General features: G+C 35.4%; 1 protein-coding gene across 1 annotated transcript in view; it reads right to left on the bottom strand.

Moving 5' to 3' along the window:
* Positions 1-23,646, bottom strand: part of STS (steroid sulfatase) — a 333,313-nt gene that overhangs the window by 168,900 nt on the left and 140,767 nt on the right. Inside the window, exons 7-8 of the mRNA XM_063450160.1 lie at positions 7,105-7,242; positions 5,851-6,010 (exon numbers count right to left, since the gene is read on the bottom strand). Coding sequence (XP_063306230.1) covers positions 5,851-6,010; positions 7,105-7,242 — 298 coding nt within the window. The remainder of the gene's footprint in view (positions 1-5,850; positions 6,011-7,104; positions 7,243-23,646) is intronic.

Here is a 23,646-nt window from a genome sequence, read left to right on the forward strand (position 1 = left end):
GCCAGCAAAACCTTTTTCCAGCTTCCAAGTTTCTTAAATTGTGGTGCGCATTAGATGTAATGGAGCATTAGATTAGATTAAAAATGGTAAAATGATCGAACCCCCACATTAGGCTCAGCTAAATCTTCGGACTAAAACAATACCCTCAATGTATGCCTTTGCTACTGTATAATGCATGCCATAAAAGACACCTGGCTATTTCAGTTGATACTGTTTTTACAGTTAGAATTTTTATAGGTGCATCTGATGGGCTTACGTTTCATTTTGCAAAAGTAGACACCACAGCCATTATTTACCAATTTCTTTCAAATTTGAAAGTATTATTCTATTTTTGTTTTTACATGCAAATTGCAGTTTAGTGTTTTATTTGTAAATTTGTTGTGTGTTACTGTAATAAAAATCATTAAATGGTGCTAATCTCTATCTACTTAGTACTCTCATCTAATTTCTATGACAATATATATGAAAATTCAGGGATGAAATAAAAATGTGCCCACTGAAGTATTTTTGTTTGATTGGTCTATGGTGCATTCTTGGGCATTTCAGTAGCCCACACATTTAATAGGAAACCCTTTGATGGTCCTCAGTGATGTCAGAAATGACCATGGGATCATGATGATGTCAGAAATGACATGGGATGATTTAAAGGACTGCGTGCAGCAGTCAGTGCAGCCCCACATATTCTCTGATTGGAAACTTGTGTGAACATTAGATAACGTGGACTAAAAGAAAAATTACTGAGTATATATACGTTTGATATGAAATTCCTAAGTATATAGGCCGATTGAAAAAGCACTTGTATAGTGCGAAACACGTCTTGGATTTTTGATTCAGGACTTTGCCACAGAGAGACTTTTAAGTATTAATTCTATTGTTTATTTTTATTTCTGCTGTATTTTTTATGTAATAAATTTATTTTAAGTCTACTCTGAGTCCTTTCACTTTTCTGCTTCAAAGAAAGACAGTGTCCCCTTTAGAGACACTCAGGCTATTCTAACCAGAGCCAGGTTTACAGGCTCTGGATAAGGTGAGCAAGCATTTGCACTGTTATAAACCTACACTGTACCCTGTGATGTACTACACTAGTAGGCATCTCCTGTTTTGTCACCTTTTGTCTCATTTTTATGAGGTACGCCACCTGGAGTTAAAAGGGAAAGTGTCACCTACAAGACACTTCTGCTAAAGAGATCTGAGCCTGTCCTATGTGAGGCTCTACTCCATGTGAGTTGGCACGTAACAGATGTATTTATTTTAATCTGTCCAATACAATATTATGCTATGTAGTTTCCTTATCTTTGTCTTTTGTATGTACCATGATGTTTATTGGAACTGAACAAAATATCTAGGTTTGGTAATTTATTGTATTCCCACTTAGGGGTGGTGGTCACATTTCCACAACTTTTACGCTCCACTTTCTGAAGTTAAAAGCTTTCTTGGGGCTTTCTACACTTCTTACTATATAAATGAAAAATTACCATCTTATTTAATAATATTTTTTTTTTATTTTTTTTTCTGAGTAGCTGAAATCGCTATACAATCAATTCTTCATTCCACGACTTTTCATGCTTCTTCGGACTTTGCTTTTCTTTTAATGGTCTATTATTTAGAAGAGGAAAAACAAAAACCTGAATAACTTAGCTTATTTTTTTTTCTTATACTACATCTATGTTCTTATGTTTCCTAAAAGCACTCAATAAATCATAAACTTTGGAGTGCCTCTTCAATGCACTTGGGCAAAAGTAACAATCTGTCAGCTGGTGCTCCAATCCCGCTGCACAAAATTAAAAGTGACCCTGCTGTTGATAGCAACTTAACATTTAGAATGCTAAGAAAATGCTCTAATGCACTTTGATGAACTAATTCAACTAAAAATTAACTTAACTTTGAATAGGAAGGGTAAAGCAGGTCAGGTTTTTAAAGTGCTTAGCTTAACTTTTACCACTCAACTGAGAGGAAGACAGACTACAAAGCAGCAAAGGTTTGCCTGAATTTTAAACAATATTTAAATAACGGATTGATTCATATCGTGGGGAAATGTTCTTTCATTTAAATGAAGTATTTGTCTTAAATGTACTGATCTACTGACATATGTAAGATAGACATAATTTAAAATCAATAATGAGACCTTTAACTTTGTGGCTTATCTTTTATTTTTATTTAGATAACACACTGTATATTAATATTGCCTTAAATATATCTGTACCATAGCAGAATAGTATACCTCTACAGGAAAACTGTGCAGCAAATATTTTAACCAGGATTGATACATTTAGAAAGCACTAATTTGCAAATACGTTCTGACATGTCAATGTCTTTGTTACTTTTTTTTTATCAACCATGAAAATATATGAAATATTTGAAAGACCACCATAGCCTTTTACTTTCCAGGTTCCGCATCCAACAAGGAAGGACAAGTAATACAAGTCTTCCTCCTTGCAAGGGGTTTAACATGCACAAATACAAGGACAAATCCCTAGGGATCCCAGCATGGGAAGAGACTCTGTTTTCTCTGTCCTCAAATCCCGCCAATCTTTGCAAAGGTAGGGAGCATCTTCTTCAGCGTGCCATTGAAGCACTTGCACAGGCCATTGGTTTGGGGGTGATAGGGGGAGCTTAAGATTGGCTTAATGCTGCATAACCTCCACAGTTGGTTAGTCATCTCAGCAGTAAACCGGGAGCCCCGATCTAAGAGGATCTTTCCGGGAAAACCCATCCGGGAGAACACCCGCATCAGGGCTTCAGCCACAGTTTCTGCCTAGGCGACTGCCTCAGGGTACCAAGTCATGTAATCCCTTCTTCCCAGAGGGGCTAGGCTTAGCTAGGGAACCTGTCCCATATACATGTGTTATTTTCATGTGTCATATTCACTCATGTTCATATTAATTATATATATTTTTAGTACACTGTGTTATTCAAAAAAAAATTATAATCCATATCAGGTTTTATTTCTAGCTGGCTCTAGGTCAGCATCCTGGATATAAATGCCTCCTGGCATGCTCACTAGAGTGTCTCAATAGAGACGAAATGCGTAGATGCTCCCTGGATCAGTACTTTTTGGGGTCATTTTTCTGTTGGGACATTAGCTTTTTGTGCTTAGTATTTGATTCACCAAATGTTTATATTTTTTTAAATAGATGCTCACTGGATTCAGCTGGAAAGAAGTATTCCTGTGTCTTATGCCCTTCAGAAAAAATGTGGCCTTTTTCAAAGACACCGGCCGCGGCATACTCATTATATCCCCCTACGTGTCACGGAGAGTTGTTTACACTGGATGGCAGTGACAGAAGGAGTACCTAAGAATATACATGGCTGCTCTTTTCTGGTGCCAGGCACCATCCACGTTCATCCTCTATTAGGATCCAACTTTCCCCTTTGTTTCATACCACGGAGGTGCACCTCCGTGGTCAGTTACTTTTTAGGGTAATTTTTCTGTTGGCTTTTTGTGCTTAGTATTTGATTCACCACATGTTTATATATTTTTTTCACTATAGTTGAGGTTTTTTTTGGTGTGGCCTGATTGGCTGGTTATTTGTATTAAGAGCATGCCTGCTGGTCATTGACCACTTGGGTGGTAATTTGGTGTGTCCTTGTTTTGTCTCAATTTTTTTTTTATCCAGGAGAGATACCTATAGATTATACATACTCTCCTTCGCCGGATTGCTACATTCTGCTTCTTGTATCATTGATACTTTGCCAATCTTTCTTGGGGGGAGTATATACAATATCTCCTTACTTGTGGCCAGGAGTTATGACAATATTTTGATTCATTGTTGTTTTTATTTGATATAATTAAGTTTTGTTTTTAGACACCTTTATGCACATCAAATGGTTGATTTTTTTTACAAGTGAGAATCTTAGTCTGGCTGATCTCTTTTTTAGCATTATTATATCCAGTGTACGATTTGTTCAAACCAATGTCATCTTGACAAGAGGAGCGCACATACATTTCTCAGTTTTTGTATTTTTGATATCAAGTCGCTCATTATATGAATGTTGCTGCCAATTTTATTTAGTTTTAATTTCATTGCTTCCTAGTTAACCTTATCAGTATTTTTTTTGTTTGAACTGTGTACTGTAACGCATCTTAGCTGGGTTCGAAAAATAGCTGAGCTTGAGAATTTCTTTAATTAGGTTAATTTCTCCTAAACATTTTACACTTTCTTGCTATTTCTACAAAAATGTAGTTGAATAAGAAAAATACAAAAAAACAGTTACACAAGTTTATTCAGTGAACTCCACATTTTCACAAATGAATTCAGAAAGGCAAAACCAAGGCCATGTTGTTACTATAGTGGATTTGGCTCAGTTTTGCTATATGGAATTATTATTTATATTTATTTAAATTGAGTTAAGTGAACAACTCAGGAACACTATGCTATGTCTGAAGATTATTTATTTAATCAAAATTATATTTTTATTTGTGGGTTTATTAAAAACTAATACTTGTATGTGTTACAATTTAAGAACAAATGTTCCCATCATGTACTTTTTGTAGCATTTATTTAGGAAATGCTCAGCAGTTATCAGGTCACACTAGATTGTGATATCTAAGTGCACTATGGCATTACAGCAACAAGTAAAGAGATTTATTGAAGTTGACAAGGAAGAAGAACAGAAAATGCCATGACATCTGGAACATAATTCCAAGGACACAATAAAACGCAGAACTGCAAACTCAATTTAAAGACTGAAACGTACAGAACACAGTGTAAGCTGGTGCTGAAAGGTAAATAAGATTATACAATACATACAGTGTGTTACTCTCGAAATGAATCTGTGACACAGAAATAAACCTGCTCCTGTAGACTTGAGGGGAACAAAAAAGTATGTATGGCGTAAAAACATGGTTATTTTCAATTTAACAGGATTCAACAAATCTCTCAATAGCAATACCTATATACTGAGACTCGGTGGTCACGGTGATAGTGTGATTGCGCTGTGTTCTCATTCTAAACTTTAAAGTATTCTATAGCTATAGACTTAGTTCCAAGTGATACATTCAATATAAAAAGCGAGAAAATATTACACTGGAAGGTTTTCAGGAAGGTGACTTTTGAAATGTCAAGAAAAAATATTACCTTTTAGATGTAAGTCGTTTTAGTTATTTTTATGTAACAAATTGCTTGTTATTTATTTTATCTTTGGTTACAGTTTTATTTTATACTCTAGCTCTCAAAAGAGAAGTGAGATTTATACAGAAAGCAGCAATCCACCTATACTTAATCTGCAATGAATATGCATGTTTTCTAAAGAGTAAAATAATGTTTTAATATGTATCTAAGACTTTCTGCATTGCTTTAATTTGTTATTTGACATTTATGTTTTCCTGTGCTCTGTGAACCCGTTATTACAGCTAGGAATTAAAAAAAATAATTGACTTTTTGCAAGAAATAGTTATATATTGAGTTAATTCACAAAACAGTAAGCTGATAATTAAAAATACCATTATTTCTATAGTGACCAGATATTCCACACCACTATACAATAGATAAAGCAGACACACAATTAGTGCTAACAAAACATATCTGACAGTAAAGAACAGCAGGTAAAAATGACCCTGTCCAAGAAGCTTACAATCTAAATGGATGTAGGACAAATACACAAAGGGAATCAAATGATCTATATGTACCTAAAGGATGGAAGGGGTGTTCAGGAGGAGAGAGCACAGTAGATGGGAGATGGCAAAGGAAGCTTATAAGGGATAAGAAGACTTCAAGGCCTAGAATTTTAACAAAATTGTGCAAGTCAAATGACAAGTTATGACAGCTTGCCACTTATTGAATAAACCACTGTGGTTTTTAATGTTACGTTAAAATAAAGAAATAAAAGTGAATGCAAGAAGTAATGTACCTGTCATGAGGTAGAGTAGAACCTGAAAGTTTAACAATAGTGGGAAATATATCCATCTGGCTTGTCGTTTCATCAATAACCTTTCCAGCTTCAATAACTCCAGACCAACGGACAAGTCCTGGAACACGAATGCCTCCTTCCCAGGAGGTGGCTTTTCCTCCTTGAAAAGCAATAAGGGTATAGGTTTAACATCAAACTCATATAAATGCTGCATATACATGTCTCCTTTTACAGCCATACTTACAAACATAGAAAATATTTTTAATAGATTACACTAAAAGGTAAACTGTACAAAGCTGAATTTAAAGTGATCATATGTTCTGAAGACATTGATACTTGACTTATGAAGACATTGATACTTTCCTGAAGACCAAATAGATTTACAGTTTTTTTCCTAGGTTAGGTTGAACAGATGGCAGAAGAGGAAAATGACTATAACCGCTCTTGTGATGTAGGTAATGTTCAACTGACTGAATTGTAAGGAATGGACGTTTAGTATGGGACACTGGAGGTCAACTGGCCATTGAGATAATGATAATGAATACATATGAAATTAAACATGGTTGAAGCAATTTGTTTTCTGTCAATTTTGCTACCAAAACAATGAACTCCAAGGGCTCCATGTGCTTTAGTTTGAATTCCACCGAGGTCCCTTTGTCTAAGAAACATCTTTTGCCAGGCTGAAGTTGGAGAGAAAGGTAAAAAATGTGCTGATAGGTCTATTTCCTTTTAGCACTGTATCTTACATACTTTGTTAATTTGTTAAAATTCAAGAATAGGAAAAGGAAAAGTAGAGGAAAAAATAATACATGGCTAAACTTCCAATAATTACAATAAAATTTAATATTCTTCAAGGTCAGGCTTGGTACAAATACAATAAAATTAAATCTTCTTCAAGGTCAGGCTTGGTACATTTACTATGTCTGATTTTCATTTGTTTTACATTAGGCACATTTGCACAATGTAAAGTGTTGTTTTTAGAAGTGTAGAATTAGTTAATGAAAATAACACTTTTCTAAAGATATATAGGTGTTATAAAATGGAATAGACATTGTGGATAATTGATCAAGAGATAACACATTTTAGGTACAAAAGCAAATTTGTAAAATATTAACTCGACTATTTTCTCCAATAATTTGATGTGCCTTTGAAAATTTTCCAAAATTACCAATTAGTGAATAACTACAGTATATATGTTTTCACAGTCAACATCAGTAGGAACAAAAAACTCCTAAAGTTATATACCATGCTTACCTTTATAAATTCCATTCCAGCCTCCATGAACCTCACCAGAGGAAGATATTTCTTCTACATGTCCACCATTGTCAGATGTAAAGTATACTAGGGTGTTATTCTGAAGGAAGTTTTTGTCTAATTCATTTAAAATTGTTCCTAATTAAACACATAAAATAGAAGTATAGTGTCAGTTAGTAATGCCAATGTTTTTTTGGTTTTTTTTTTACCAACTAATCTGTTGAGTAATAACCACAAAGAAGAATAATCCAAAATCTAAAAAAAATCTGATCTTAAGAAATAAATTGGCAAACAAAAATGGCATGCAGTGTTTTATTACAGTTTTAGAGTTAAAATACGAAGCAGGATTTGAATCAAGGTTCAAATGCCCAACTGGGGGTTAGATGTAATAATTGTTAAAAAGCATTCTATATTAATATAGTAAAGTACAGAAGTGCAAGATTACAGATAATCCTTTATTTCATGAGAGGCAATGCAACCCATGTCCAGCTAAGGCCTGCACGAGAAGAATTTAAATTACTACAACTAAATAGTCTACATGCTTCTGTTAGGAGCAGGCATCTCAAACACTGGCCCCTCAAATGTTCCTGACGTACAACACATGATTGTCAGGCCATCTATTGCATTGCTTTTTTTTCTAGAAGTTGTAGGCCATCAACATCTGGGGTTCCAGAGTTTAAGATCACTGCTTTAGGGGCAGAGGAGCAAGAGGGGAGAAAAAGGTGTTCTCTTGGAACAGATGCGTGAAGAGAAAGTGCCAAAGGTAGGATCAGTGAGAAAAAGATGGAAGAAAAACAGCTGACAGCAAGAATGGAAAACAGCAAGAATGAAAAACAGCAAGAATGGAAGGAAAAAGGGATGCTGGCATAGAAAATGGCATGAGGAGAATGCATGTGAGAGTAACACACACAGAAAAGGGTGGGAATTTAGTTTCTAATGAAAAAGATACTCTGACACGAAAAAAAAGCTTTGCTTTGGGCAAGAGGTGGGATGTTGGGTGAACTGGGCACTACTGTTGGGGGGAATGGTGATATTGGAGAGGGAAAAGTGTGAGGCAGAAAAAGAAGCAAGACAAAATAGAGGCTTATTAGGGTTGAATTCTAACAGCAGCGACTGCAAAGTTTACAGGCTAAAGCTGGGGACTTTAAAAGAAGTTTATTGGGTTTTGCATTGGACCCAGGCAGCAGATAATATTAAATATCTATGCTCTTTGTTCACATGGTGCATCTCTAACTTTGCCCTCCTGTAAATCAAATGATTATATTGTTGTATCCAACTCCTGAAGAATTGTTAACATTTTCAGGTATTTCTCATTCCTTATTCACAGTCCAAGATTTCAACACTTATTTAAATACTAATCCCATCAGAAGAGATGTTTCTATATTTGGGCCCTATGGCTGATTTCGCAGCATTCTTTACTGAATTATGTTTGTTTTTTTTTTGTTTTTTTTTGTTCCTCCCTTTATTTTTTATTTTGGTCTTTAGTTGCCCACTCACTTTAATGTTTTTGAAAAAAAAACATTTTTCTGATTAAATTACTCTTGCTGCAGCTGCTTCACCTTTTTTTTTTTTTTTACATAGTGAACTCACCCCGTCTGGCTGAGTCTTGCAGTGCCTGCTACCTACAATCTGGTCGAATTGCAGTTCAGTCTGGAATGAATTTCCAAGTCTCATATTTACCAAATATGTATCTAAGGTGTGTAAAATAAAATTGCATATAGAAAGCATCTCTTTATTCTTTGATCATCTATCCCTTTTAATCATTGTTATACAATCTGTTCTTTGCACCTGGTAGTCAGCAGATGAAAAAACAGAGAGAAGAGGAGAAATTAAACAGTGTTTCCATTTCTCCAATTTCTTATTGCCAATCTTTACCCTGGCTTTGCGTTAAGTAAACTACATTTTGGTATAATTTGTTTATATATTTAATATTAAATGAAAAAAAAATGGAGCATCCTATAAAAAATATAATAAAAGATTAGCACACTTAATAGTTCATTTTGAATGTGTTATTAAATGATTGAAAGTGACAATACCATTTAAAGAAAAAAAAAGCAGAGTATATTTTTTGTCTACAATAAATATATATTTTAAGCTTATCATTTTTCCTCTCACAGAAGGAAAAATGTGACTGTATTAAATGCTAAAACATGTGCCCCTTGACTTTATCTCGTTTTATTTATTCCTGCTCTCTACTTATTTCTACGATATATTTAGCAGTTAGATACAAATGTTGAAAGACCCACTCTGAAAAATCCAACGGGAATTTTTGTGACTGATTCTCTTAAACGTATCTTCTACCTTTGATGATCGTCACCTCCTTCTTAACCTTCTCTAATTATTGTGTATGCATGATACAGCTCTTACCTTCGCTCAAATCATTTCTATACCATCAAACCTTCTCTGACTCCCTTCAAATCTAATCATTTTCCATTCTCCACTGGTGTCACACACGGTTAAGCCTTTATTACTCTACTTCTTACCGCTTAGCAACTTTTTTCAGATAATTTTGTTTCTACTAGTGCGAAAGATGCCCATGTCTACATTTCATCTGCTAATCTTTCACATTCTTTTTACTTAATACAACTGAATTATTTTCCAAGTTAAAATTATTTAAAAATGTTGTGAATCATTGTAGCAGTGTTATTAGCAAGTGGCACTCAAAAGGATACATTAGGAAATTCCTCCTAATTTTTCGGCTCTCTGCCACTGCAGTAATCTCCCAGAATGTTTTTTCTCATACATGATAGGGAAATCACTCCATTCTGATGTTGATGCCCAAACAGTGAAGCCAGCAAATCAGTTGTGTTACAAATGTCTTGCCTAACATTGGGTAGTGCCCCCCAGCAGGGCCAATCACAAAGAGGTGCAGGACTGGAAAGAGGTTGTTACATTAGTGTAACATCTACAAATATATGAAAATGACATTGTTGAAACCACGAACAGTAGGTAAGTAAGTATATAACTTCTCCTAAACCCAATAAAATAATCACTTACCACTATGATAAATTGTATTTTTATTGCTTAGGGTTATAGTTTAAGGTGACTCTGTCATGATAGGTTCAATTTAACTAGTGTTTCCAAATTGCAAAGCAGAGAATGTCTAAATAATCTTTTCCAGACAATCTAATAGCCAAAATAGCATGGGAATGTTAGAAGGGCTTTTCCCTCTATGAGACTTCAGTCTGCAGTGAGCATTCACAAGGCAAAGACGGATTATTTTTTGTCATTGCAGTTTTTTAATCAGGATTTAAAAAACAAAAAAATATTAGTTGCATCAGGAATCATTATTTTTATTTTCAATAGCTGTATTACTACTGATTTTTACAGGCACCAGTTGTATTGCTAAAACTTACTATTATTAAGGTTCTAGGTAAGTTGACTTTATTTTCATAGGAGGTGGCTCGGGTCTTGGGGACCACCCCTAAATAACAATAGCACCATTTTCTTGGGGTGGACAATAGTATGCCCATCCCCTTGTATATTTTATTAGTATCCCCATCTCTCATCCATGGGTGAGGCTATGGGAGTAACACTAGCTCTCCCTTGTATTATTAGTGGAAGCCCCAACCCACCATCCATGAGTGGCAGCAGGAAGGTCACTAGGTGCCCCCCCTCCCATTTCATAAGTTTTCCCCATAAACTGACTACAGGTGGAAGCAGAGGTAACATTTGTATGCGTACCAGAAAGAAGTGTTACGAATGTCTTGCTTGATCCAAAGTGCTCAAATTTAGACATAGGACAAAAAATAAAGCAGTAAAAATAAAATAAATAAATGCATATACAAATACCATTTCATTAGTACATGACAAAATACATTAAAAGGTCAAAAATATCCCTACGAGTTCTAAATTTAATTATTACAATCCACAAACCAAAAATTGTAGAAAAGAAAACTCCAACCCTATATTACCTCACATATTAGTCTCTATTCAGATTCCATATATTGCAACATTAAGTGCAAAGATAAGGGTATAAAATTCTAAAAGAAGGCAGTTATAATAATTTTCAATCTTTTGCAAAAATAAAAATAAAATACATTTAAAAAGCTCTATAAAATCTCATGAATATCTCATAAAAATCCTCATAAAAAAACATACATTGAAATCGAATTCACCATTTAGGTGTGCGACTTGTGGATCAAAAAAACGTTCACTTTTTCTTAACTTTAGCATTAAATCTATTCATTTTTCATCTAATTGTACTTGTTCCATAATTATGAAGCTAAAATTATTGCATGTAAAAGATGGGCACTAATTACAATGCACAGGGACTGAATGTGTTGTAACTTTTTTCCGTATATTATTAGAATCTTTTAAACACCTTATTTTAAATTTCTTTCTTGTCCTTCCCACAAATTGCATACCAAAACCACATGTGATCAAGTACACTATATGTTTGGAGGAACAGTAACAGCACCTTTTAATTTTAAAGTTTCCAAAGTCTGAGAGTTGTTAAATTCTTTAAAACATTTAAATGTATATCCACAACTTTTAAAATTACCGCAGGTATAAAAACCTGCATTCTTCTTAACTGCAGCTTCTTTTATTTAGAACTAGCCTTGGAACTAAAATATTCCTAAAATGAGTGCATTTTAAAAAAAAATACTTTTTAGATTTCGGGGTACTTTAGTGAAGTGGCCAATGTTATATTGTGTATTTAAAGAATATTCAAACCCAAAGTTGTCCAATAAAATATCCTTATTTTTATTTTAGATGAAATCTTCTCTATCTTTATATCCTATCTTCTGAATTTCTGTATCTAAAATTTCTTTTGAATTCCCCTTTTTTAGAAATCTAAAATCTAGTCAATCTCGTTTGCCAAAATTGAGAGTAAAAGTCAAAGACAAAGAATTTAAATTAACGGAAGGTATACAATCAAACAGAATTTCTTTTTAATCCTGCCAAATAATTAAAATGTGATAAATAAATCTTTTCCATAGCACCAAGTTTGCACCAAATGGATTGTTGTGCCATATTTTTTTTATCTTTCCCAACAATCCATAAAAACATTTTCATAACTCGGTGCGAACTTGGTGCCAATGGTAGTACCATTGATATGTAGAAAAAACTCTTCATTAAAGTTAAAATTAAAAAAAAGTTGTGGGTAAGAATAAATTTGATTATTTTAAGTAAAAATTCTCAAATAGTGCATCTATTTTAGGTGGGAGGGGGGAGGTCCCATTATAGTAAAGAGCTTATATTGGCCTTTTTTTCTTTTAAATTGGGATTTTTTTTTTTATGTGGCAGCTGGCAGTGCTGGAAAATAATACTTACAATTATAATTTGCTTGCATTTGGATGCAAAAACACGGATTTTAATCCAGACATTGAATGCATCCATTTGATTGCTACAGATTCAGTCTGACTGACCAATTTCCAGCCAGATGTGCCTTTAGTAAATGTGAAAATAGCCATAGTAGTCACAATTTGACCATTTTCACTAGGTTTTGTTAATCCAGACAAAATACGGTGTTTTGTGAGGTGTGCCTGTATATCTATATTTGTGGGGTACCTATATGACTGTAGCAGTAAGTGAGCTTAAAAATCATGCAAAATTAGATATTAAAGGGACAATCTAATTACAATAATCGCTTCATCTTGCTGAAGTGGTTAAAGTACCCCATGTTCCCTGGCACCATCCTTTTATTCATTTTCAAATAGTTTAACACTGAATGAGGGTCCCCAGAAGCTAGCAGTGTGGCCCTTCTGTGCTGCTTATTAACCTGAGTAGTGATAGGATGCAGTGATCGAGAGCTAGTATGAACTTGAATGGCTAAGGTATAGTGTAATCTCCAAAATAGTCCAAATATTTGGGATTAAGCTAAACATCTATAAAAATAATATATCCTAACTATTTAGACTATTTTGATATTAAAGATGGGTGGTACATAGGGAAAAACACCTGGGAAGCTACATCATTGAAAGTTAAGTTCCACTTTATGTGGGAATATCAATCCAATTTGAAAGTTAATTTTTTTAATTCTATTTATAGTGTAATCTCCACCTTACCATACCTACAGCATTGCACTGTTAAACATTGAATCAAGGTATGATGTCAGGAGGCTCTATACACTATAACCACTTCAATGAAAAGAAGTATTATAGTGCCTAGAGTTTCCCTTTTATAGAAGTGTTTTACCAACAATAGTTTTTAATATTCTCCAAAAAATCCTAAAGAATAAATAACATTTTTTAAAATTCAGTAGACTTTAAATTTAAATTCATGGTTCTATTTAATGTTATGTAATTCCATATTTCGTAATACGATTTGATATTGGACTCAATTTAATAAGCTTTCGAAAAGTTTCAATGCGGTTACAAAAAACTTTCCAACTGATTTATCTACAGACGTCACCATTAAAGTCTACAGAAATAATTGTAGGTAAATCTTTTGGAAAGCTTATTAAAATAAGAACATTATTCTCTTAAGAAGGTGTACTGGCATTTATGTTTAGTTTAACACAATCTATTTCATCATTTTTAAGAGTGGGATACTCTTTTAAGTATAATTCTAAGTATGTGGAATTTAAAAAAAAAAAAAAATACATCTTAAAAGTATAACATTTCTCACTACTTAGCAAGCTAATAAACAAATATATATTAAAAAAAGAAATGGACTAATTGCTTGAATCACATTAATGACAATGTTCTTTAAATCATTCATACAGAGCAGCTTACACTGCTATTTAACTTTTTTTTTCACTAGTAAAAATCCCCAGTGCTTCAATTTTGCTAATGCTGTATGACACTTACAGCAACACCTACAGCGAGCTTAGTATCAGCATTGAAAGCAAACTGATAAAGAAGGTATTCACTCCTTGTATTGCAGGGGGAAAAAAATAGGTCATACTGTGACTATCCCTCAAGGGAATCACACATTGAAAAAAGCAAACTAAACACTGCTGTTATACTTAGTAGAATGAGAACAATAGCAATCCCACTAGAAAGGAAACATCAAAAGCCTTAGATTTAAACTATCATTTATATTTCCCTTTATCAAGCTTCTTATCATAGGGATTTTTTGAAGACATGTTTTACATACAGTTTATTGCTTGCAATATGCTTTGTTATGCATAGAAATATTTGGAAATCTATACAATGAATGCGTTACTCTGTCACTGAACACTGAACAAAGTATGTTTATGTGAGGATAGTTACACATTTTTAATTTAAAGAAACACTTAAAGTGTCCACTACACGCCCCACAGGATTATTATCATTTATAAAGCGCCAACAAATTCTGCAGCATTGTACAAAAGATGGACTAACAGACAATTATTTGTAACAATTCTAGTTGGATGCACAGGGACATAGGGTGTAGGAGGAGATTTGGGGAGAGTCTAATGGAGTAAGGGCAAGAAGTTCCATAGGAACAGCACAGCCCTAGAAAAGTCTTAAAGGCAGAGGTGCAAGTACGAACAAAGGATAAACACAGATCTTTGGCAGAGTGGAGGGCCCTGAACATGACATACTTGTGTATTAGTGAGGATAGTTAGGTAGGAGCAGCATTATGCAGAGATTTGTAAGCAAGCACAAGAATTTTAAATTGATACCCAAGTTTTACGGGAAGCCAAAGCAACGACTAACAGAGGAGCAAGGTATAGGAGCTGCATGTGGACAGGAAGATTAGCCTCATCACTGCATTCATTATAGACTGTAACAGGGGAAGATGAGAACGTGAATTGCAGCAATCAAGGCAAGAGATGATGAAGGCATGGCCCAGCACCTCAGCCTTATCCAGTGTTAGTCAGGGGTGAACGCAAGCTATGTTTTTAAGATGGAAGCGGCAGTGTTTGGCAAGTGACTGGATATGAGGGATTGGACTCCAAGAGAACATCTAGGCAGAGAGACTGTGGGGTAGAGCTGATGGTAGTGCCATTGATATGGAGGGAGACAGACATGGAGTAGCAACACTTGGGGGAGGAAAGACGAGAAGTTCTGTTTTGGACAGGTTAAGTTTAAGGATGTGAACAGCCAGTTAGAGCTAGCACAGTGGCAGAGAAATTAATAAAGAGAGACAGCAAGCGATCAGGGGAGGACAAATAGATTTGTGTGTCATCTGCATAGAAGTGATACTGGAAGCACAGATCGAGAACAATAGGAGACCAAGGATAGAACCTTTTGAAACACCAACAGAGATGTGTTGAGGAGAAAAGGAAGAGCCAGAAAAAGAAACAATAAAAGAGTACTGGGAGAGGTAGGAGGAGAACAGGAAAAGAGCAAAGTTTTGTAAACAGAGATTATGGAGTATGAGAAGTTGTTGATGATCAACAATGTTAAAGGGAAACTCCAGTGCCAGGAAAACAATCCGTTTTCCTGGCACTGGAGGGTCCCTCTCCCTCCCACCCCCCAATCCCCGGTTACTGGAGGGGTGAAAACCCCTTCAGTAACTTACCTGAGGCAGCGACGATGTCCCTCGTCGCTGTCTCCTCCTCCGAGCCGCTCCTCCTCTGTATTGCGTCGGCCGGTGGGCGAGACTGATCCCGCCCACCAGCCGAGGAGACCTAATGCGCATGCGCGGCAATGCCGCGCATGCGTATTACGTCTCCCCATAGGAAAGCATTGAAAAATAATTTAGATGCTTTCCTATGGGGAAATGAGCGACGCTGGAGGTCCTCACACAGCGTGAGGATGTCCAGCGATGCTCTAGCACAGTTTCCTGTGCTATGAAGGAGGAAGTGACCTCTAGTGGCTGTCTAGTAGACAGCCACTAGAGGTGGAGTTAACCCTGCAAGGTAATTATTGCAGTTTATATAAAACTGCAATAATTACACTTGCAGGGTTAGGAGTAGTGGGAGTTGGCACCCAGACCACTCCAATGGGCAGAAGTGGTCTGGGTGCCTGGAGTGTCCCTTTAAAAGCAGCATAAAGGTCAAGCATTAGACCACTGGATTCAGCAGCAATTAAATCATTGAATGCATTGGTTGGGGCCTTTTTGACAGAGTGATGAGTGAGGAATCCAGACTGAAGCAGACTGAGCAAAATGTTGACTGTCAATCTAGCGTAAACAACTCTCTTGAGGATCCTGGAGGCAAACTGTATTAGCAAGGACTGTAGTTTGATGGGGAATTAGGGTCAAGGTTGGGCTTCAACCTGAGTTCTGTGCATGTCTGATACAGGAAACTTGTAATTCAACTCATTAGTGGTATGCATATAGGTGAATAAAACAATGAAGTAAACAAGCCACATGTATGGAGTAGGGCTAGAAAAACTAACTTTAGTATACAGGACAAGACATAAAAGGTAGAGAAAATGAATAAATAGAATGTTTTATATGTATATATATATATATATATATATATATATATATATATATATATATATATATGTGTGTGTGTTTTTGGTCCAACATTGATGATATGAAGTAAGATTGTTGTTAGCAAATCTGTGATAGGAAAAAGTCAGTTGAGGTGTGCCTAAACCGACATATGCTGTAGGCTAGTAAATAAAGTGGGCCTACACTAGAAGAGTATGGTGAATAAAGGGAGTGGGGAGTGGGGTAGCATCTCGTCAGACCAATCACGGTAGGGTAGGGAAGGGGGGAGTCCCTTTTAAAGGTCCATAAACCCCATCCAACAACTTCAGGCCAAGCCTTCCAATAAATAAATATATATATATATATATATATATATATATATATATATCTCAACACACACATGCCCAGGTTGTAATAGAAGTTACAATAACAAAGAATTGGAGAATAAAATAAATAAGTAAAAATATATAAGGTAAGTAGTCAAATCATTTTAGTAATATTTGACAACTCGCTTAAGTCTATCGTGTATTCACACTGCATCTAGTCTTATCCTGAGAAGCCTGATGTCTCAACAGAACAAAGCATGGTTTATTCAGGAATGGGCTCACTGCCTGAAAGCACTCGGTTGACCCTCTCCATCAATAAGAGTGGTCTTGTATGACTCTGCTTTACTCGGTAGAGCAATCCAGATTTCACTAGAAGATAAGATGTGGTAGATGCCTAGTGGTACCCAGGTAAGTATGGCATGTCTGGCACCATAACCATTGCAGCAAGCTGTATTAGTATTGTGCTTGGATAGTTTTGTGTTGTTGCTCTGAGGCCAATTTGAAAACTTCTGAGACTACTACAATGCATACAATCCCAGAATACAATTTATGAAGCTCCATTCTTACATAATTATGACTTGAAATCACGGCATGATTGTAGTAATCTTACATATGGCCTTTTGCCTGTTGAATTTGGCACATAATATTCAAAGCACTGCATTCTGCTCTGAAAAGATGTAAATATATCATTACTTCATATGAGAACTTGAACTGTGAACGTTAAAATGTACGGTAATTACTCATACTACATTTTTACAATAGAGCAGCTTTGCTTTCACCATACTGAATTATATCATGTTTTTTTTTATATGCATCAACATGCCACGAAAGGAATCCAATTTGGTGACATGTCAGTCAAGCACTAAAGTCAAGAATTATCCCTTCTTCATCACATGCTTTCCTGTATTATCAGCTCCATCACCTGCTTTCAACCACTGACAAGGTCAAGTATATAGTTTTGTTTTTACTCACAACTCTATAATTTAGACTAGTGTAGCAGTTAACAAATCCCCTTTTTAAAAAGCAAAATATTCTTAAAAATAGTTGAAGACTGAAGAATTTATTTTAATTTTAATGCAAATTACATAAATGTTCCGTATTTCGTACCAATTTTGATATCATTAAAATTAAAAAATATATACGTAAGTATTGTAAGTATTTAAGGACACAACTTCTGGAATAAATGGGAATCATGACGGAATATTTCTGTCATGTGTCCTTAAGGGGTTACATGTACCTAGGGAAATTGGAAGTAGATTAGAAGAGAATTTAAGTACCATACCCAATATTTTTAGTTACAATATTTATCAATTACATTCCTGTGAGTGAGTTTATATCATACAGTGTACAGTACGATATAGATATTTAGTGTAGATCATTTTTTATTTTTCATTATTTTTGTAGTGCAGTATGACAACAAGCTTGCAGAGACATTGCATAAGAGTACATATATAACAATAAAGTTTTAGGATTGGAGCATAAACTGTCATGATTGCTGCACTTTTTTTTATATAAAATGAAAAAAAAAAACATCAGTGCCTTGAGGACTGGGTTGGGAAACACTGGGGTACAGTACATGATAGGTTGCAGGCATACATTAGCTGTGACTTCTGCAGCCCTCTCTTCACCGCTCGTATGCAATGGTAATGCACATGCTGTGTTGGATGCCTGAGCCTCCCTCTCCGTAAAGTCTGATTGCCACGTGACATCGACACACAGACCCAGACCAAGGGACTTCACCTGGGCTGATAGGAGGAGTGGCGAGTAAGCGAGCATTCAGCTTCGCCCAGAACTGGGCATGGGCACATATCTTGTCAAAGGTCTGAAGAAACAGAGCATTGTAGGCAGATGGCTGTGTAACAACAGGCTGCAGCACGATGACCATCTTGAGCAATAGGCCACAACTTTGAGTCACTTAGGTTACAAAACTGCTAATAGTAGGCCACGAGAATGTGCCAGTGGGGACCAGGATCCAGAGGGGTTGGAACAGGGAGGAGGCGGAACTAGCAGTATGTGCTTTTCAGACCCGGACAGAGGATCGGCCACCTCCCCCCGCCTTGAATATGCCTGAAGGATGCAAAGGCTGTGCCCAACAGAGTTGGCCCAAAGCAGTCCACACACTCAACAAGGTGCTCCTCGATAGCAATATGCAGGATTGTGCCAAAAAATAGAGTACTAAAGTCCAGCATTAGGCTTAGTAAAATGGTTGTCTCGAGGACCTCAAATATCATGCAGTCACCTTGGTCGGCTATCAGGCCCGACCCTATATATTTCTATGTCTGTAGATTAATCTTACATATGACTTCTTGCCATATAAATGTTACTCTTATGTCAAATATTCAAGTAAGGGAGCACTTTGGAATTTGCGATCACAATGTGGTGTCTTTGAAACATACTCAAATAAGCAAATGCACATGGGGTATACTAAAACATATAATTTAAAAAAAAGCCAATATTAAAAAAATATGGACAATTTTACAAATTATTGAGTGACAAGCTCCATGGAGGATAAATGGAATATCTTCAAACAAACAATTTACACTGCTCACTATATACCCTAGGGTAATAAACATAAAAAATAAATGAAACCAACGAAATGTTAAAAAAGGGTGTTTAAAGCATTTAAATCATGAATCAGAGGCAACCTATACTAAGTATAAGAATCTTAAATGGGCTAAATTAGAATCTGAAAAAACTAAAGAGTCTAGATCAACCCCCAAAAATACATAAATTCTAAAATAAAAAAATCCTTGGATCAAGCAGCTATTAGCCCACTAATTAGAAATTGTATCCCTGTATGTTATGTTTTTGCAAGTATTTATCCAATTGCAATTTAAACATCTGTATAGACTCTGACAAAACCACCTCTTCCGGCAATGAATTCCATATCCTTATTGCTCTTACTGTAAAAAAACCTTTTCTTTGCCTTAGATGAAATCTCCTTTCTTCAAGCCTAAATGTGTGACCTCGTGTCCTATGCATAGCCCTGTTTATGAATAGATTTCCAGATAATGGTTTGTACTGGCCCCGAATATATTTGTATAATGTTATCATATCCCCTCTAAGGCGCCGTTTTTCCAAACTGAAGAGATTTAAATTTTTTAACCTTTCTTCATAACTAAAATGCTCCATTCCTTTTATCAATTTTGTAGCTCGTCTCTGCACTTTTTCTAGTGCCATGATATCCTTTTTTAGAACAGGTGCCCAAAATTGCACAGCATATTCAAGGTGTGGTCTTACCAGCGATTTATAAAGAGGCAAAATTATATTTTCATCTCGAGAATTTATGCCCCTATTTATACACGACAATTATTTTTCTTTAGTATATATCAATGGTAATCTTATGGGAAGAGATGTGCAACTAATTGCTGAAAAAACGTGAAAAATAAACTTAGAAACAGTTATTGGTTGACTCAAGACAAGGTGCCACAATAACTAAAAAAAGTTAATGTAGACAAAGCACTAGAGCCAGGTGGTATTCATCCATGAGTACTTGAGGAGCTAAGTGTGGAAATTAGTGAACCTCTGTTTTTAATCTTTAATGATTCTTTTATTTCAGCTATCATATCCTAGGATTAAAGAAACCAAAACGTGGTTTCTATTTTCAAAAAGAGTTTAAAATCCCTGACTGGAAATTATAGACATGTGATCTTAACTTCTGGGGAATTTTATTTGAGAGGCTATTAAGTGAAAATACTCAAGACATCTTGGAAAAAAACAATGTTATTAGCAGTAATCTGCATGGTTTTATGAAACATAGATGTTGAGGTGAAACTAGCTTAATTGCATTATATGAAGATGTAAGTAGAATTACAGATCAGGGTGTTTCAGGGGATGTGATCGGCTTGCATCTTGCCAAGACATGTAGAATAGGGTTCCACACAATAGGATAGTGTTCAAATTTTTTAAAAAAAATAGTCTAGATGAAAATTCTTGTCTTTTGGTAGTACATTGGTAAAGTACAGAGAGTTGTCATTACTGATAAATTTTCAAGCTGGAAAAAGGTGGTAAGTGATGTTCCTTGTGGGGCTGTTATGGACATTTTCAAATATTGCAGGTTTTTAGAATACAAAAGTTGCATTTCTTAAACTGTGTACTTTTTCTTTTCTAAGGGATTTTGTAAACTGACAAGGTGTAGGAAATAGAACATATTGATCCTCATACAATGTTTCTTTAATACATTTACTTCTTACTCAGATACATGCATAAGATGTTTAAACTTTAAGACATAATTTTGTTAATGTAACACCAAGTCAGTGCCTTGTATACTTCATGTTTAACCTTAAGTTAAGTAAAGATTAAGATGTCTAGGTCATGGGGGAAGAAGTGATGACATAACATGCAACACGGTTACATTTGTGGTGCTCAGAGCCTGAGGGAACAAGTGAGAGTCATGACATGGGTCATTGACTGTGCTGCAAGGCGACCAGAGACTGAGCTCCAAACTAGAAAGCTGCGCTGAGGAAAGACCATTTTCCAGTCACTGACTCACAGAACTGGGAAATATCTATGTCTGGAGCGAGAGCTATTGATAACAGGACTTGATATTTGGACAAAGGGAACCCCCCTAACCCCAGAAGCCTGGAATAGCTAAGACGCCAGAAATCATTAGTGAACTCATGGAGGCAGTATCGGCAAACATGGTAGAAATGACGGATAATATATGAAAACTGCTGATCAGATAAGTTGTGTTATTACTTAAAATGATTGATATTTACTACAAAGCAATAAATGATTTATATTAACCCCTTAAGGACGGCGGACGTTTTATGCCATCCTTAAAGAACCGTCTCTAAACACCGGAGGGCGGCATAGTTGCCCAAACCGTCCTTTCTACTTACCCGGTCGCCGTCGATCCCACGCTGGCGATCGCGGTATGGGTACTCACCTGGGAGTCCTGGGAGTCCCCCTCCGTCCTCTTCGGCCCCCCTGGGCCATGTGATTGCGAGGTTTTTGCGAGGACCTCGTGATCACATGGACGGCATAGCCATCCAAGGCATTGCCAGCAGGGGGAGTGCCTGTAATGACAGGTACTCCCCCTGCTGTCTGAAAAAAAAATTAAAGTTTAAAACAGTATAAAATAACTTTATATATACTTAGATCATATATATATATATATATATATATATATATATATATATATATATATATATATTTATTATATATATATGATCTAAGTATATATATATATACACATATACACACATACACTTATATACACACATACACTGTCTACATGTATTTTAATATTAATATATATAATTACATATATAGACATATATATAGACATATATTTATATACATATATATATATATATACATTGTAGTAGCTTGCACTCCAAGAAGACTTTTGTAGTGCCCGGTGCTGGTTGTGGCAAAGGTAGATATGGGTGTAGAAACAATCGCACTCCTGGGACTTGGTTGAAGTAGTAAAATTTAGCTTTTATTTATTCCATATAAAATATCAACGTTTCAGCTCCAACATGGAGCTTTCATCAGGACAGGTTACCTGTCCTGATGAAAGCTCCATGTTGGAGCTGAAACGTTGATATTTTATATGGGATAAATAAAAGCTAAATTTTACTACTTCAACCAAGTCCCAGGAGTGCGATTGTTTCTACACCCATATATATATATATATATATATATATATATATATATACAATTCTACGTATATATTTATGTAATAATTTTACATAATTAGGTAATTTGATTAATTACAATTAGCAGGACCAGCCTGACAACCCAGGCCAAATGTCCAGGGAATATATAGCACTATATTTAACCCTGTAACTTTCCAATAAAACAATAAAATCTGTACATGGGGGGTACTGTTTTACTCAGGAGACTTCTCTGAACACAAATATTAGTGTTTCAAAACAGTAACATGTATTACAACGACGATATTGTCAGTGAAATGTTTTGCATTTTTCACACCCAAATGGCACTTACATGGACAATATAATTGTTGTGATACGTTTTACGGTTTTGAAACACTAATATTTGTGTTCAGCAAAGTGTCCCGAGTATAACAGTACCCCTCATGTACAGGTTTTATGGTGTTTTCAAAAGGTAGAGAGTAAAATTGCATTTCAGTTTTTTCACATTGGAATTCACCAGATTGGTTACCAAGTGGCTACTACTTGGTACCATTGTTTACCATTGTGGCCAGTGTTTGTGACCAAGTGGCTACTAAAAAAGACTGGGCATACCCCATTTACAATACCTTGGGTTGTGTACTATTGCAAATGGTAGGCCATCATGGAGGTAATTCTCATTCCTGGGCTACCATATGGTCTCAAAGGCAACGTAACCAATCTTGCGAATTTAAACAAAAAACTGAAAAATGTAACATGCAATATTTGACCCTGTAACTTCCCAAAACACCATAAAACCTGTACATAGGGGGTACTGTTTTACATGTGAGACATCGCTGAATATAAATCTGTATTTTATTGCAGTAAAATATAGCAATATAACAGTATTATGACATTCACAGTTAGAATGTCACGTAGAACTAAACATTTTTTAAAAATTCTTAATTGCTCTCAATTAAATTATGTTTCATAGGTAAATATTTGATGTTAAATGAAAGCCCTGTTTCCCCTGAACAAAAATGATATATAATAAGTGTGGGTGTACATAATATGAAAGAGGTGAATTACGCCTGAACAGAAATAAAGCGCAAATTCAAGTTTTTGTTTACGTTTTGTTTTGATCACAACGTGTACATTTGGCTCAGTCCTTAAGGCGTTAAAACAAATGACTCTGTCCTCACTCCTGTGCTTGGCCTATATTAATACATACCTGATGGTAGGAAAGGCTACATATAAAGAATAATTATCTAGCACAGAACTTTAAGAATTTCATAACTTCGCAAAAAATAGAAGTGATTGAAACTGTTCTGTATGGGAAAAAAACACAAGAACGCTGAGCATTAAGGTCCAGTCAATAAATA

The sequence above is a fragment of the Pelobates fuscus genome, chromosome 1 (assembly GCF_036172605.1).
Source record: "Pelobates fuscus isolate aPelFus1 chromosome 1, aPelFus1.pri, whole genome shotgun sequence".
Taxonomy (NCBI): Eukaryota; Metazoa; Chordata; class Amphibia; order Anura; family Pelobatidae; genus Pelobates; species Pelobates fuscus.